General features: G+C 47.7%; 1 protein-coding gene across 1 annotated transcript; it reads right to left on the bottom strand.

The window, feature by feature from the left end:
* Positions 1-525: 525 nt before the first annotated feature.
* On the bottom strand, positions 526-6,701 carry CCR1 (C-C motif chemokine receptor 1). Its single transcript, XM_005900891.3, has 2 exons — positions 6,383-6,701; positions 526-2,975 (listed from the first exon to the last, which is right to left on the bottom strand). Exon 2 carries the CDS (start codon positions 2,908-2,910, stop codon positions 1,843-1,845), a length of 1,068 nt encoding a protein of 355 aa, XP_005900953.2. The 5' UTR covers positions 2,911-2,975; positions 6,383-6,701; the 3' UTR covers positions 526-1,842.
* Positions 6,702-16,945: the final 10,244 nt, after the last annotated feature.

Raw genomic sequence — 16,945 nt, 5'->3', positions numbered from 1 at the left:
GGAGGCATAAGCCCAGTGCAAACTGACCGCTTCCTCCTCGCACACAAATTCCCTACACCTTCATGACATCATCTTCTTTGCATAAAGAGGAAAACACAGTAGGTCCCTGAGTGAAAGAGCGATTTGGTAAGACCCCCAAACTCTAGCGTCCACCAGAAAGAGGCCGCTCAGTGGTGTCACTGTGTTGTTAGGTGGGACCCCCGTTCACTTAGGCTGCTTTCTGACTGAGGGGGTCCTGCCCCACCTTTGCTGTGCTGGCCCCGTGGGCTCGGAGGCAGGTCCCCCTGCCCGCTGGGGCTGGGCTGACGTCCATGCACCTGTCCATTGCACTGTGCTAATAGCTTAGGGAGGGCAGACGGCCCTTCTGCACCCGTGTCTCCTGGGGCTCAGAGCGCTGGGTTTAAACAAAGCAGGTCCTTGGTCACTGTTGCCAGACTGAATTGATTTGCACAAACAATCGTGAGGACACTGGCAAATGAATTAGGGTTCATTCCAGAGGTAGAATTCAGCGCAGGTCCCAACGCCGAAGCTTAGAAATGATTTATTGCCTGGGAAAGTGATCCCAACATGCTGCTGCTTAAAGACAACAATAGTAGAAGAGTAACCACAGTCAAAGGTCATCTTGCTTATAAACATAAATAGGCACAGGGAAGATAAAAGTAAAAGATATATCAAAGAATGTACAGTGCTGTTTCTGCCTAGGGGATTATGAATGATTTTGACATTTGTTTGTCTTTTTTCTGTTTGTATTTTTAAGCTTTTCTAGTAAACGATTTATGTTATTGGAAAAATTATTTTTTAGAGAAATGTACAACTGAGGGAAAAGGGCATAAAGACATGTCTCACTTCAGGCGAGAGCTGAGGCGTTAAGGACCTTTAGGGTAAATGAATTTCTTTGAGTTAAGGGCTCCTTGACTTCCTACACCGACAGAGTCCCCACCCCTCCTGGTAGACGTTGCCCTCCCTGCCAGCCTCAAACCCTGTCCACTTGCACACGAGGTCACTGTTCTGGTGCTGGGTCTAAGGTGGCAGCCAGAACTCTGATCCATGAACTACAAGGCCTGGATGGAGGTCCAGAGGACGAAAAGCAACCCTGTCTCCTGTCGCCTCATAAGAATTCCCGCAATAAAGCTCTCAGAAATTACTGCTGCATCCCTCAAGTGATAGGGAAGAGAGATTCTGAAAAATATTCACAAAGACAGAAGTACAGCATCTTATACATTTTGTCTGTGTCTAGCCCACTGCCTGAATTCTTCCAGTTCAGTAGCTATAAAAATTCTACCCAAGGGCTTTCTTAGCTCCACTGCCAACAGCAGTTCCCCAATCCTATTTAATGCTAGGTATCAAGTTCTTCCATCAGGAGCTCGAGGTTCCTCATGGTTTCCAAGCGCCATGGGGGTTGGGTGGAGTGGATGGAGGAGGCCGCAGCAGACTCCTGCTTGGCTCTCAGCTCAGAGCAGAGGCAGCTATGGAAATCAGTTTCCAAGGTTACCGGTGTTGAAGGCGGTGGATGCTCAGTGGCTGGTTCACTAATTAATGTTAATGTTCACAAATCTGAACTCCTGTTTGGGACTAAGCCCTTCTCTATCATCCTTTGTCCCAGTCTTCTGTGATGTCCCATTTCATGTATTCATCTCCTTTCTACAAAAGAGAAGTTCATGGAGAAAATTCAAATGCCAGAAGTGATTTTGTCCTGAGCAGCTTGGAATCCCCTCAACCCCGTGTGGTTAGAATCCCACATCAGGTGACACAGTTGCTGGGAGACCAGGCTGCCTCCTCCCCAGCCAGCGTGCCTGGCAGGTCGCTCTTGCTGGGTCCTGCATCCGCCTCCAGGGGCCTGAGTCAGAACCCAGCAGAGAGTTCATGCTCGCCTGTGGAAGGAGACATGGAGCTGACCCTCTCCAGCCTCTCTGTGGACAGGAAGGGGAACCACTTAGCCAGGTGCACAGCCACCAGCCGGTAGAACAACTGCCGCAGATACTTGCGGAACCTCTCGCCGACAAAGACATAGATCACAGGGTTGATGCAGCAGTGAGTGTAGGCAATCACTTCCGTCACTTGAATGGCCAGGTCCAGCTGTCTGCTCTGCTCACACTTACGGGTGAACAGGGAATCCTGGAAAGCGGCAACGAACACACTCAGATTGTAGGGCGTCCAAAAGAGAAAGAAGATGATCATGATGACAAAAATCAGACGCACGGCTTTGGCCTTCTTCTCATTTGGTCTTCTGAGCAGAATCTTTATAATCCCTGTGTAGCAGACAATCATCACCAGCAGAGGCAAAACCAGGCCCATGATGTTCAGTTTCAGAGCCTGGAACTTCTTCCACTTTGTGAAGCTTTCAGGAGGAAAATGAATACTGCAGGTGTGGTGGGTGAACTCCCACTGGGTCTTGGAAAAGTACAAGCCGGGGACAGAAGCCAAGATGGCCAGGACCCAGACGACAATGCTGGTGATGATACCAAACGTGATAGTCCGAGCCCGCAGAGCAAACACAGCATGGACGATGGCCAGGTACCTGTCGATGGTCAGCAGGATGATGAAGAAGATCTCGCTGTACAAGCCCATGAAATAGAACCCAGAGAGCAACTTACACATGGCATCTCCGAAAATCCAGTCATCCTTCACCTTGTAGTCGATCCAGAAGGGCAGCGTGAAGAGGAAGATGAGGTCAGAAATGGCCAGGTTGAGGAGGTAGATGCTGGTCATGCTTTTGAGCCTCTTGTATTGCATGAGGACCAGGACCACCAGGATGTTGCCAATCAGGCCAATGACAAACACCACCGAGTACAAGGGGGGCAGCAGCTGGGCCCCAAAAGCCCTCTCCTGTACTTTCTGGCATGGGGTCGTGTCCCCGTAGTCATATTCTGTGGTCATGTCATAGTCCTTTGCGGTGGTTGAAGTTTCCATCCTGGCTTCTCCCACGGGTCAAGGGAAATGTTTCCGTATGTATTTGCCGTTAGAGGCAGTGGGCTCTGGACAACAAAAACAAGGCAGTGAGTACACGTCCTTAACCCCTGGACAGCTGCTTACTAGTGCGTACTGTGTACCATGCCCTGTGGAGCCAGGGAGACCCAGGTCCTCTGCCCTCATGCAGCCTGTAGTCTACCACACTAACAAACAGGGCGTGCACACATCGCTAACCCAAGTGCTCTGGCAGTGAGTGCCCTGAAGGAGACGTCCAGAGGATGGAGAGCACAGACAGGGGAGGACAAGGGAGGCCTCACGCGTGTTCACGACCAAGGCTCTCCGAGGGCTTCCCACGGACTCGGCGTTGGGCTCAGTGATAAACAGCCCTTGAGGGGGCACCATGGTCATTCCCCATTTTAGAGGTGAAGGCACATAAGATGGGAGCAGTCAGGACACAAAGCTGCTGAGAACAAGAGCTGGAGCTCAAACCCTGGTGCGTGCCACTCTCAGGCCCATTCCTGAAACCCCCTGCTCTCCTCCCCAATCACAGGGCAGTGACTGCAATGTGGCGTCCCCAGAGGAGGCTGGGAAGGAAAACGGTTCTGGACGAAAGTCCAAAACTTACTAACAGATCTTTCTGGCTCTGGGGGCTAAAAAGATTCTCAGCCAGGGGTGATACAGTGCCGTGGGGGCACAGGTAAATGTGAATGTTTTTTCGGTTGTCACAAAAACCGGGGGTCACTACTGCCATTAGGTAGCCAGGCCGAGGATGTATCGCGATGCAAAAATGACCCTACAGCAAACACTAACAGTGCCGCCATAGTGAGATCCTGGGAGGCCAGCCCATCTGCCGGCCTGACTTACGCCACACGGCCCTCTGTGGTCACCCAGGCTCTCTGAAGACCCCCTGAGACAGCCGTGAGGAGGAGTCAGTAACAGTCTGGGAGGAGTGGGGTGAGATGGTAAGGAGAGGGGGCCCTGGGGAAAGAAAGGCTCAGAACAGCCTCAAGGCAGGAAGTGGCACACAGTGACCAGACACAGGGCGGAATTCTCCTAAAAAAAAAAATCTTTAGATATTTTCTAACCAGGGTTGCCTCAAAACAAAACTAAAACTACTAGGTAGCCTGCCTTTGTAGAACATCTCCAGCCCCTGCTTTTCAGCACTCCCTTCCATCCTTTCCAATCACTTATTGAAGACTCCTCCCCAAAGGGAGCACAGGTTTTTGTGTAACCTACCATCTCTATGACTTCATATAAGTTAACCTACCTCCCTGAGCCTCGCTTCCTCATCTGTAATGTGGGAAAGTACCCTTACCTTGCAGGGCTAATGTAAGGCAACGTCTGAGCCTTCCCCTGGAAATTATCAGGTTCTCAGTAAATACGAGGGGACCTCCTTCCCTGCAGATGCCCTGCTCTGAGGCCTGGTGCCACCAGGATGCACCCCACTCCCTATAAGTCTCCCTGTAGTTAATCTGGAAAATGAATTCTGCTTGAGAGTGATGGACATTGACAGTCCTTTCCATCTGCACTGCACTGTGAACTTTCCAAAATGCTGCCATCAATCTAACTGATTTGACCTAAACATCGATCAGTAAAGTGAGTGGTACCTGTAGCATAATTTCCATCTAAAATCTTCAGACTCCATTGCTCCTCTTTCCACAGAGCTTAATGAATGCTTCCTGCTCACAAAATTCACATTTCTGCAGTGGCATTCGGGGATTAAGGCACAGGGGGTGAGGTGCTGCTGGGCCCCCAGGCTGGGGGGCGGTCATTTCCCATCCAATCCATCCTTAGGGCTCTCTCCTCCATCTCTGAACTTGCATACAGCTAGTCAAGCCTCTTTCTGGAGAAACTCAGGCTGCCACTCACTAAACAAGCTGTGCTGGCAATTTCTGATTTCTGCTGCCCCTGCCAGTGCCGACAACTTCACGTGGCAGTCAGCACTTCTGGGTGGGTTCTCAGACTTACTGTGTTAGCAGGGGCAGCACAGACAGCAAGGGGTGCGAGGCTGAGCCCGTGAGCCCAGTTTCTGGGGAATGTTGGCAAAGGTGGAGGCAAACTGCGTCAGCACTGTCAGGGGCCATCTGAACAGAGTCACTTCACACCCACTCCCACCTTCAAGCCAGTTCACTATTCCCCACTTGCTGGGCACCAGAAACAGCTCCTGGGCATGTTGTCCCTAAAGGGAGATGGCCTGGGGTGAGGCCCTGGAGGCGAGACCCAAGGAGCATGTTGCCATGTCACGTGCCAGTCCGTCTGCAGCCTGCTACTAACGTCTGCCCCAGGCCGTTGCCCCAGTGGTCCAGCGCCAGCACCCTTTATCCTGGGAGTTGGTGAAGCCTCTGGACAGACAAAGGGCTGTCTGTGGTGGTGGAAGATGCCCAGGCCTGGTGGGGTGCAGGAGCTGGCTTCTACTGGTTCATAAGAGCCAGTCATGTGCAGCTGTTCTGCATCCAGCATGCTGGTGACTCAAAGTCAACCAGAATGGGAATATTTACATATGGGAATCGGCCATCACTAGGAATCAGGGCACGTTTCTCAGGAGAATTAGCTGACAAACACTTACCAGTGCATCCATGCCCTTCAGTCTGAATAGCCTAGAGTTGTCCTGGAGGCAGAGTGGGGACTTAAGGGTCAGTGAGGGGCACAGAGCCTGGTGGTCGGCTGTGCAAACTTCTGGGGATTTCTAATCCTGAAAGTCTGGGACCCTCCAGACCTACTGGAGGAAAGGCTGAAGTAGATGCCTCCAAGTAGCCCCCGTGTCGCTTCTCTTCAGAACAAAATTCTGACCTTCCTCTTCTTTAGAACAGAATGGATGCCCCTTGCCCTCCCCTGCACCCCCCCACCCCCACAAGGAGGTCACCTGGCCAGCTGCCTACCTTCTGGTGGGTGAGATCTTACTTTCTTCAAAGACAGTCTACAGTCCTGATTCTGGGGCTCCTTGAGTCTAGCCTCTTAAGAAATTGTCTCAGTATCAGATCATCTTTGCATCTGCAAAGCTTTTACTAATTAGTATTATCCTTTTGCTGCAATTTCCTCTTATACCGTGTTTGGTCTTTGAGTACATGGGGAAATTTGGCAATTGTCAGTGTCTTGAATAGCTTTCGCCAGAAAGTATGTTAATAGTGGGCTGACTTTTTAATCAGTCATCAACAAGCAATCATACAAGAAAGTATACTGTTTTTAGAAAGAACAAGAATCAGCTCAAAACAAAAACAACACCCTATTTTACATCTGAGCACTCATATAAATCCATCCACCCTCAGTATTGCTATACAAAGCACTGCCTTTCATGCATTGGTGGGTTACTTAGGCATCTGACTGGCTCTCAAAGAACTCCCCATCTCTGTGGAGACGGACTGATAAACAAGTCATGTCCTGCAACAGGAGAACTACAGTCCAATCTGGCCACATGCAAACAACGGTGCCTTCAAAAATAACTGACAAGACCGAAGAGACAAGTTCTACTTACTCTGGCTTCAGGGGACTGTGTCCACGAAGTGTCTGTTTCTGAAGCTTTTAGATGCTTTAAGAATTCAAGGTCAAGGTCCTGAGTGAGTCGGAAGCTGTCAGTTTCCTGTGTGATGATGGAGATAGAACTCCGGGTCTCAGGCTTTCAGAACAACAAGAAGGGGACAAAGATCTTCTTTCTTGTACTGCTGGGTGTCCAGTTCCTGAATGCCAAGTTCACTCTAAGGTTTTTTCCTGCTCACTCAGCTGTACTTCTCCTCAGGCGACTCTGCTTTAAGGGGATTGGGTGGTGGGGCTGGGTGGAGTTGAGCAGGGTGAGGTGGGTGGCAGTGAATGTTTCTGGAGCTTCTGAAGCAATCGAGTTCTTGCCCTCAGTAAGTAGTCTTCCTCTTCTTTTTTTTTTAAAGATTGCAAATGGAAGGATTTAAACAGAAAATCTGGGTTCTGGGTCTTCAAAACAATCTGGCTCTACTAGCCCTAGAAGGGCAGGGGGTCATTTCTCTTTGCCACCCCTATGTGCCTGTGCCAGCAACTGCTCACCGCCCCTCTCTGCTCCCCAGTCTGCCTCACAAGCCCCAGGGAGCGGCTCTATGATGAAGAGCCTCCCACCTGGAGAGAGTACAGGTCTGTTGGATGGCTGTCGGCTGTCTGGCCCCTTCTCTTTGATCTTACAGATTTCCTTTTTGCATCTCATCCATGACAATTGATTCTGACCCAGTCCTCTCTTTGCTTCTCTTTCCTGTCGCAATGTCAATATCCTAGAAAGCTTATGCTCTGTGTAACCAAGAAGGGTGAGGCCAGGCTCCTGGGCTGCAGGGATCCTGTCTGTCAATGAGGCGCACCTTTCAGATTCAAAAGCTGCACCAGCAGGTTAATTTCCAAGAGAGGGGATGCAGCGTCCTGACCTTGGAGCGCTCTCTGTTGCCTAATCCTGGGACACACTCTCTCTCTCCAGGGCCAAGGAAGTTGCTTCTGGTCCCAGGTCACATTCAGACACCAAAGCCCAATGGGTGAGCGTCCCACAGATGGACAGAAGGGCCTTTGGGGTGTACAAGTGGCTCCTAGGCAGTAGCCCTCTGCCACCTCCCCATCACCCTATCTCTTCCCCCACCCTCCCACTCCATTCCTCTTTGTTTAATTTCCTTCCCCAGGCTCTCTTTCCGCCACCCTTTCTCATGCCATAGGCTCTCTTGGCCCTCCAGCCAGAATTCTACAACCCCCAACCTGACAAACCACAGGCAAAGGTCCAGTAGTCCCTCTGCTCTGCTCAGCTGCCCCCTTGTGTGGGTCAGGTTGCAAAGTCAAAGAGGGCGCTGTCGTCCATGCACATCTCTCTCATCCCGCCCGGATCACCAAAGAGACGCTTCCTCCATGAAGCCTTCCACTCTCTATAGCAGGAAGTCATTCGTGACAGGCAGGTGGTGGAGCTCAGAGAGCTTTAAGATTTTGTCGGGGGGGTGGTGGTGGTGGTGGTAGAGTTTCCCTTATTCACACTTTATCGTATAGGTTGGACATCTGGACAATAAACAGCAAGGCACCACTCAAAATAGCTCAACAATGAAAAAGAATAGAAACCATAATTTTCTGGGCTTCCCTGGTGGCTCAGTGGATAGGGATCTGCCTGCCAGTGCAGGGGACATGAGTTCAATCCATGGTCCAGGAGGATCCCATATGCCACGCAGTAACTAAGCCTGTGTGCTACGACTACTGATCCTGTGCTCTAGACCCTGGGAACCCCAGCTACTGAGCCCACAAGCCCTGGAGCCTGTGCTCTGGAATGAGCAAGGTCGTCGCAATGAGAAGCCCAGGCACCGCAACAAGAGAGCAGCCCCCACTTGCCACAAGGGAAAGCCCGAGCAGCAATGGAGACCCAGCACAGCCAATAAATAAATAAATAGAAACTATAATTTTCTGAAAAGAAACCTTGGATGTTAGCTCAGGTTGGGTACTACTCTCTAATGCTCTCTTGTAATAATCCTTGATTTCACTTTTCACATGCATCTCTTTTTTGACAGCCTAATAAACAATCTCAAAACTTTGGGGCTTAAAATCACAAGGAGATTGTTCTATGATTCTGTGAGCTAGGCGGATGTTCCCACGTAGCCTCACTCCCACGTCTGATGGTGGGCGCTGCTTGCTGACTGGAGTGCCTCAGTTTTCCACGTGGCTCTCGTCTTCCAGTCGGCCAGACTGGCTTTATGCATGACGGACGGTCTCAGGCATGAGAAGAACCTATAACGCATCTCTAGGAAAAGTCTCTGAGGCCACAGAGGATCACCTATGCTGCAGTCTATCACTCACAGCAAGTCACAGAGCCAAGCCACAGACAAGGCAGTCAGGAAATACAATCTGCCTTTTCAGGGGAAGAAATAAAGTCACATTGTAAAAGCCAGTGTGTACTGAGATGGAAGGGCTCTGAAGCCATATTTATCTTCTACCAAAAGCACAGGCTTCCTCTAGCTCCTTCATCCAGGGTTCCTGGAATTCCTGTCCTCTGATGGGCCTGTCTTGCCCCATCCTTAGCCACTCACTCCATTGATCCTCCCTAATCCCGGGATTTTACCATCATCGACATCTGTGTCCTTTCTGTCTCGGGTCCTGACACCCCAGCCCCTCGCGCCCCATCCACCTTTACTCCTCACTCCTCGAGCATCTCAGCTCCAGGGGTTCTCGGGTCCCGACACCCCAGCCCCTCGCGCCCCACCCACCTTTCCTTCTCACTCCTCGAGCGTCTCAGCTCCAGTGGTGCTTTGACCCCAGTGTAACCACTGACGTGTCAGTTTCTCCTGACCCTCAGCCTCCTCGTGCCCTTACTTCCATCTTAGAGTCCAGGGGCCATCGTCACAGTCCCTCCCGTACACACATCCTCAACGCCTTCACTCTTTTCTGATCTGGTTGTGTCCACCTGGCACAAACCCAGTCCTGATCAGATCCGAATCCCCACCGGCACTGTGAAGTTGAACGTGGCTGGAGGAAACCACACAATGGAACTGACTGGGACCCCCCTAAATTACTGATAGCCACATGCACAGGGTCCCTCATGCCCATCAATGGCTTTCCCCGTCTTAGACATTATGTCACACTTTCTGCCTTTTTCCTGAACCTCCAGCACCACCTCCATCATCCTCAGTCTTAGCTGATGACCTTGTTCCCCACGTCAGCAAGAAGACAGAAGGCTCAGAAGAGACTGTTTACATATCCCACCTCCCTTCCCATCCACCCTTCTCTGGCCCTTCTACCTGCCTCCCTCCTGCCATGCGGATGGATTCTCCATCCAAGCCCATCTCGTCCACGCTGCCCGGGATCACATCCTCTCTCATCAGCACGAGGGCATCATTCTAGTCATCGTCTCCAGTATCACCAGTTTTTTTCTGTCTGCCAGATTATTCCCATCAGTATACACACAAAGCTCTTATTTGATCTGAAACAAATAAGTAAAGAAACAAGTTAGCAAGCAAAGTCTCCCTTGATTCCACTTTCAATTCTATTTACTGATGCATTTCTTTTTAAAAATATTTTATTTATTCCACTGTGCGGATTCACAGTTGTGGCACATGGGATCTTCATTGCAGGATCTGTAAGTTGTGGCATACATAATCTAGTTCACTCGCCAGGGATCAAACCTGGGCCTCCTGCATTGGGAGCAAATAGTCTCAGCCACTGGACCACCAGGGTAGTTCATCTAATTACTGATTCATTTCTGCACAGCTCTTTGCAATACTCAAAAGAGCTGTCCTTATTTGCATCCAACTCCACTTCACCCCAGTTTCTAGAACCTGCTCTCCCCTAGCCCCCAGTGATTTCGTCAGGGTCATCGGTGACCTTCCTGTGGCTAAATCCAATGGTCAGATCTCAGGCTGCACTGGACCTGACAGCTCAGCACATTTGAAACCATTGTTGCTCCCTCTTCTTGATACTCTTCCTCTGTGTGTGCAGGATCCCGGTCTCCTGGCTTTTCCCTCGTTTCTCAGGCAGCCCCTTGTCAGTTCCCGCTGCTGGTTTCTGCTCAATCTTCTGGCTTCTTTCCTGGCACGCACCAGGCCATGGTCCTTGAACCCCTCTCCTCCCAATCTACAGTCACACCTTTGATGGCTCTATTCTCTCTCATGGCTGAAAATGTCATATCCACTCTGAAGAGGCCCAAATGTACATCTCCAGCCTGCCCAGCTCCCTCAAATCTAGGCTCACACCCAACACTCTGCTCAATGTCTCCACCTGGTTTTCTCAAAAGCTTTTCAAATAGAATTCCTGATCTTCTCTCCAAATTTTATTGTCGCTGTCATCCACACCTGGAGGTAAATGGCAGCTCCATTCTTCCGATGGAAGCCACCAAAACCTTGGAGTATCACTTGAATCCACTCTTTGGAACCTGACCTGCAATCTTTTTGCAGAATCTGTTGACTCCACTTTCAACATACAAAGACTTCAATCCCTTCTTGCTTTACCCACTGGCCCCAGTTTGGTCCAAACCAAGCAAGACCACAGTCTCTTTCCAATACAGCAGCTGGAGGGATTCCTCAAGGGTTACTTCAGGTCAGGCACACCTCCTCCAAGTCCTTACATTGGCCTGCAAGGCGGTTCACCACCTCCCTCCTCCCCTCTCTGACTTCATCTATTAGTTTCTCCTTCGCTCACTCCATTCCAGCTAAACTGCCTCCCAGGGTGCCTCTGAACACGCCAGGTGCCTTTCCACCTCAGCGCCCTTGCACGTGCTGTTTCCTCTGCCAAGATGCCCCTCCCCCACATGCCCGGGAAGCCTGCTCCCTCACCTCCTTCATTTCTACACGCGTGCAATGCTTTCTCAGGAGGTGTTCTCTAACCATCTTATTAAAATTGAATCTCCTCTTCTCCCACCTTAGAAGTCAATGACCCCCTTCCCAGATTTACTTATTACTTTCTGGGTTACATATATTTAATATGTAGTTGTTGTCCAGTTTCTCTCAATGTAATGACAGCTTCCTGAGGAATGTTCCCTCTTTTGTCCACTGCTGTAGCCCCACACAGCAGGTGCTCAAGAAGCATTTTTTGGCCATGGTCTGCAACATGTGGGATCTTAGTTCCCTCACCAGGGATGGAACCTGTGCCTCCTGCATGGGGAGGGTGGACTCTTAAACACTGGACTGCCAGGAGTCCCACAGTAAGCATTTCTGAATGGCTAAATTGCAAGAAATTTACAGTCCAGATACCCAGAGAGCACATTAGCAACAGCTCTGCAGTTTATCCAGGACCCAGGGCACTACCATCTTTCTAACACACACGGATCAGCGCTGCTCACGGCCACGAGATGGCTGAGCTCATCCAGGCATGATGACATCTAACAAAAAGTGCTGTCTCTTCCTGCTGTTGGTTCTTAGAAACAAGGAAGCTCGCAGCCATTTTGCAAGAAAACATCCACTTGGGAGCTGGATTCTCGGCAGTGAAACCAGGAGACAGTCCCTCCACCTGGCCTCCCTGGGTAGGGCTAGGCAACAGTGACAGGGAAGGGATCAGCCCCTCTCTGTAGTTCTTCTGCCTCAGGGAGCTGCTCAGCAGGAAGCAGACACTGGGGGGCAGGATTTGAGAGGCTATGAACAAAGGGGGAGCACTGTATCTCCTCCCAGCCTCTTTCCTCCTCTCCACAACCTACTTCAATACAGGGGCCTCTGGGGGTGGTTCCTGTCCATAGAGCCCAGAGCATGGCCACTGAGCCCACGAAAGCAGATGCCAAGGGCTGCTAACCAGCCGGTGACAGTTCCCTGAAACAGTACCTACAAGCACTGGGTGCTGGCTCACTGCTAGGCGGGAACTCAGGAAGGAATGAAGACGGTGAGTATGATCCTTTCTTTGTACCTCAGATCTAAGCTGCAGACCGTCACATGTACACATATGCACCCACCAACTCTATCTGCTCTGAGAGCTCTAATTCATGGTTGCTGCATGCTGGTATTCATTCCCTTCCATCTCATTTCTCACATGTCTACCAAATGCCCTCTTTCCTTGCCTGTTGTGTGTGCTAAGTTGCTTCAGTTGTGTCTGACTCTTTGCGACCCTATGGACTGTAGCCCACCAGCCTCCTCTGTCCATGGGGATTCTCCAGATAAGAGTACTGGAGTGGGTTGCCATTGCACTAAGGGATGGAACCCATATTTCTTATGTCTCCTGCATTGGCAGGTGGGTTCTTTACCACTAGCACCATCTGGGATGCCCCTTTGTCTGTTCAGTTCAGTTCAGTCAGTTGCTCAGTCATGTCCGACTCTTTGCGACCCCATGAATCGCAGCACGCCAGGCCTCCCTGTCCATCACCAACTCCCGGAATTCACTGAGACTCACGTCCATTGAGTCAGTGATGCCATCCAGCCATCTCATCCTCTGTCGTCCCCTTTTCCTGCTGCCCCCAATCCCTCCCAGCATCAGAGTCTTTTCCAATGAGTCAACTCTTTCACATGAGGTAGCCAAAGTACTGGAGTTTCAGCTTTAGCATCATTCCTTCCAAAGAAATCCCAGGGCTGATCTCCTTCAGAATGGACTGGTTGGATCTCCTTGCAGTCCAAGGGACTCTCAAGAGTCTTCTCCAACACCACAGTTCAAAAGCATCAATTCTTCGGCGCTCAGCTTTCTTCACAGTCCAACTCTCACATCCATACATGACCACAGGAAAAACCATAGCCTTGACTAGACAGATCTTTTTTGGCAAAGTAATGTCTCTGCTTTTGAATATGCTATCTAGGTTGGTCATAACTTTCCTTCCAAGGAGTAAGCGTCTTTTAATTTCATGGCTGCAGTCACCATCTGCAGTGATTTTGGAGTCCAAAAAAATAAAGTCTGACACTGTTTCCACTGTTTCTCTATCTATTTCCCATGAAGTGATGGGACCGGATGCCATGATCTTCGTTTTCTGAATGTTGAGCTTTAAACCAACTTTTTCACTCTCCTCTTTCACTTTCATCAAGAGGCTTTTTAGCTCCTCTTCACTTTCTGCTATAAGGGTGGTGTCATCTGCATTTCTGAGGTTATTAATATTTCTCCCGGCAATCTTGATTCCAGCTTGTGTTTCTTCCAGTCCAGCGTTTCTCATGATGTACTCTGCATATAAGTTAAATAAGCAGGGTGACAATATACAGCCTTGACATACTCCTTTTCCTATTTGGAACCAGTCTATTGTTCCATGTCCAGTTCTAATTGTTGCTTCCTGATCTGCATACAGATTTCTCAAGAGGCAGGTCAGGTAGTCTGGTATTCCCATCTCTTTCAGAATTTGCCACAGTTTATGTGATCCACACAGTCAAAGGTTTTGGCATAGTCAATAAAGTAGAAATAGATGTTTTTCTGGAACTCTTTTGGTTTTTCGATGATCCAGCGGATGTTGGCAATTTGATCTCTGGTTCCTCTGCCTTTCCTAATACCAGTTTGAACATCTGGAAGTTCACAGTTCACGTATTGCTGAAGCCTGGCTTGGAGAATTTTGAGCATTACTTTACTAGCATGTGATATGAATGCAATTGTGCAGTAGCTTGAACATCCTTTGGCATTGCCTTTCTTTGGGATTGGAATGAAAACTGACCTTTTCCAATCCTGTAGCCACTGCTGAGTTTTCCAAATTTACTGGCCTATTCAGTGCAGCACTTTCTTTAGTCAGCATTTTATTTCAAGGACACAGAGGCTTGTTTAACCTCCCTTTTTCTTTGATACTCCTCAGTCTTGAGGACTGAGAACAGAAAAGGAAATAAAGCTTTAGATTCCTCAGTCTTGATGACAGAGAACAAGAAAGGGAACAAAGTTTTAGATTGAGAGGTTAATCATAAACTTGGTAAGGAAACTCAATTTTAGTTCCCTTTGTTTCAATTTTCCCCAACTTTTTGAGAGAATGGGTTGATAAACCGCTCTGGTTACTTCCTACTGACCTGGGGGCATAGTCCTGCCTAATTTGGGGAAGGGACAGAGCTGAAAAGAATCCTAAGTTTCAAGCTTAGCATCAATACTTCTCATTCAGAAAACATTACCTCTATCTTTGATTGCTTTGTTGTAGCACATGGAGAAACATTCAAAATTATTAGATGTATCACAATGAAGAAAACGTTTAAATAACACCTTCGAAATATTTTTTAAAAGAGTGGTATTTTAGATGGCAATCAGGAAATTAAGTTTTGGAGTGTTTACTTTTTACTTATATATTTAGTAACCAAGTAGCCTTTTGCTCAGTGGCTATATAGCTTGAGCTGTCTCATTTGCTACTACTATTTTTAAAGTAGGAGTTTTCATACTTAAAAAGAGGACATTGAGACCATATGGGTGCAGTTGGCAGCTGCTAGTACATATGGTTTAGAAGACGGTTGATGGTGTTGTGAAGTATGATCAAGTTTAGAGAATTCAGGTTTTCAGTAACTTAGAAACGTGTCTGAACACACATTCATAATAGCCATGTAGTTCCACTTGGGATGTCTGAATCATGAAATGAAATTATTTCATTTCAATTTTTTAAATGTAATTTTTTAATGGCTAAAGCATGTTTAATAGGCCACAAAAGGCTGGTCTGATTCGCCTGAAGTTGAAATTTAATCATGTACAAGTCAGAACAATTTCCCCATACCGCAACATGTGAAATTTTCTTCCATCATTTTCCCCCCTTTAATTGCAAATCTTTCCATAAACATCACTGATAATCAAAATAGTTTCCCAACATTGCCAAAGTGGCCAAGTTGCCTCCTCTGGGTCCATTCATGCACCTCGATGCTAGGCCTCTTTTTTTCCCCTAGTTCTCCATGTTGGGGGAAAACTAATCAGATATCATTAACAAACTCAGAGGCATATTAATGGGGAAATGCTTTGCAGGCTATGCATTTATCACTTGCACTTAATTGTCACATAACATACATGTGCTTTTAGCAATAGACTTAAAATAAACAGTGATACATGTCATGAATAGTTATACTCTGTGACAACTTCACTACAGAATTTTCTTTTCATCCTGAACATTGGGGTGTAAGTATGCTTAGAAGTAAAATAACTTTCCATGATGACAGGAAGACAAACATTCAGTAAACAGAGCAACTGAACTGGTTGGCTAATTCTTACAGTCCTGGTCCAGACTTATGTCAGCTGTCTTCTACTGCTGTTGTCTCCGTTTCATCTGGTGTGGGTATCCTTTGGGGTTAACAGTCTTTTCTATAGATAATCCTATGTGGACGCCCTTCTTAAATGGGAAATATGGAATTAAGAGTCAATTCCCTTCAGTTTTGTTGCACATGTGCTAGTCAAGAGTACCTATAAGGTCCTTTTACTTAGCTTGGAGATAGTTTGTTAAATGATATCTTTTCCAGTGTACATAATCTCCTAGCTGCAGGTCACAAGACATTTGGTCTTTATCCAAAGAAAATCACTGTGATCAGACTTAGAAACAAGCTTAGAATATTCTTTTACTAATTCAGTTAAACTTTATAATAATGTAACAGCAACAAGGAGCCATCCTGGACAGAGATAATAAATACAAAGCCTCAGTACATACAAAACTTCATGATCCACAAGAGTTTAATATTGAAATGTAATTTTCTTCTCTAGATTCTCTTTATTTCTATGAAATATAGCAAAATTAGACTGATTCACTTAAAATAGGTCTGTTTTCAATAAACATGACCAAATTATTCACATGAGTGTAACTGCCCATATAAACTCTTTCAAATTGATCGCACTGGAACTTAATAGGAATCTCAGACCGAACTTTTAAAATGCCTCTAAAGGCCAGAATAGCCATGCCAATGGCCTGCCTTGAAATTCTTCCTGTGATATTTATGGATTGGGTAAATTTGTCTCTTTTCCAGGTTTATGAATATTTAAATTCCTGCACATGCCAAGAGATAGTCTTTCCTATTCCCCTGATAAAGTTGCTTAGGACCAAAGGGTCTCTGATTTCTAGAGGAACCAGACAGAGAGAAAAGAAAAATACTATAAGTTTACCCACAGACATAAACTAGCAAAATGTTGTAAATCATAAGTAGCCGAGTAAGAAGGATTTTCTATATATTAAAGCAAAGATGAAAAAGCCAGTAGTGGACCCGCTCGCTGGTGGTTCAGTGGTTAAGAATCTGAAGACAGTGCAAGGAACCTAGGTTCTGTCCCTAGCTCAACACGTTAGATGTGGAATCTAAAATACAACACAAATGAGCCTATCTATGAAACAGAAACAGAATCACAGACACAGAACAGACTGGTGGTTGCCAAGGGGGCTTGAAAGAGGGATGCAGTGGGAGGCTGGGTTGGCAGATACAAGCTTTTATATAGAGAGCACATAAACAAGGTACTACTCTATAGCACTGGGGTTCCCTCATAGCTCAGTTGGTAAAGAACTGCCCGCAATGCAGGAGACCCCAGTTCGATTCCTGGGTTGGGAAGATCCCCTGGAGAAGGGAAAAGCTACCCACTCCAGTATTCTGGCCTGGAGAATTCCATGGACTGTATAGTCCACCAAGAGTCGGACACAACTGGGTGATTTTCACTTTCACTCTATACCACCAAGAACTATACTCAATATTCTGTGACGAACCATAATAGAAAAGAATATTTTAAAAAAAGAATGTGTATAGAACGGAAT

This window comes from Bos mutus, chromosome 22, assembly GCF_027580195.1.
Source record: "Bos mutus isolate GX-2022 chromosome 22, NWIPB_WYAK_1.1, whole genome shotgun sequence".
In the NCBI taxonomy this organism is placed as follows: domain Eukaryota; kingdom Metazoa; phylum Chordata; class Mammalia; order Artiodactyla; family Bovidae; genus Bos; species Bos mutus.
Note: the sequence above shows the minus strand (reverse complement) of the source record. Positions and strands in the feature narration are given on the sequence as shown.

What these genes read in the sequence shown, in the direction of transcription:
- CCR1 (XM_005900891.3), bottom strand. Translation starts at nt 2,910, where the DNA reads ATGGAAACTTCAACCACCGCAAAGGACTATGACATGACCACAGAATAT.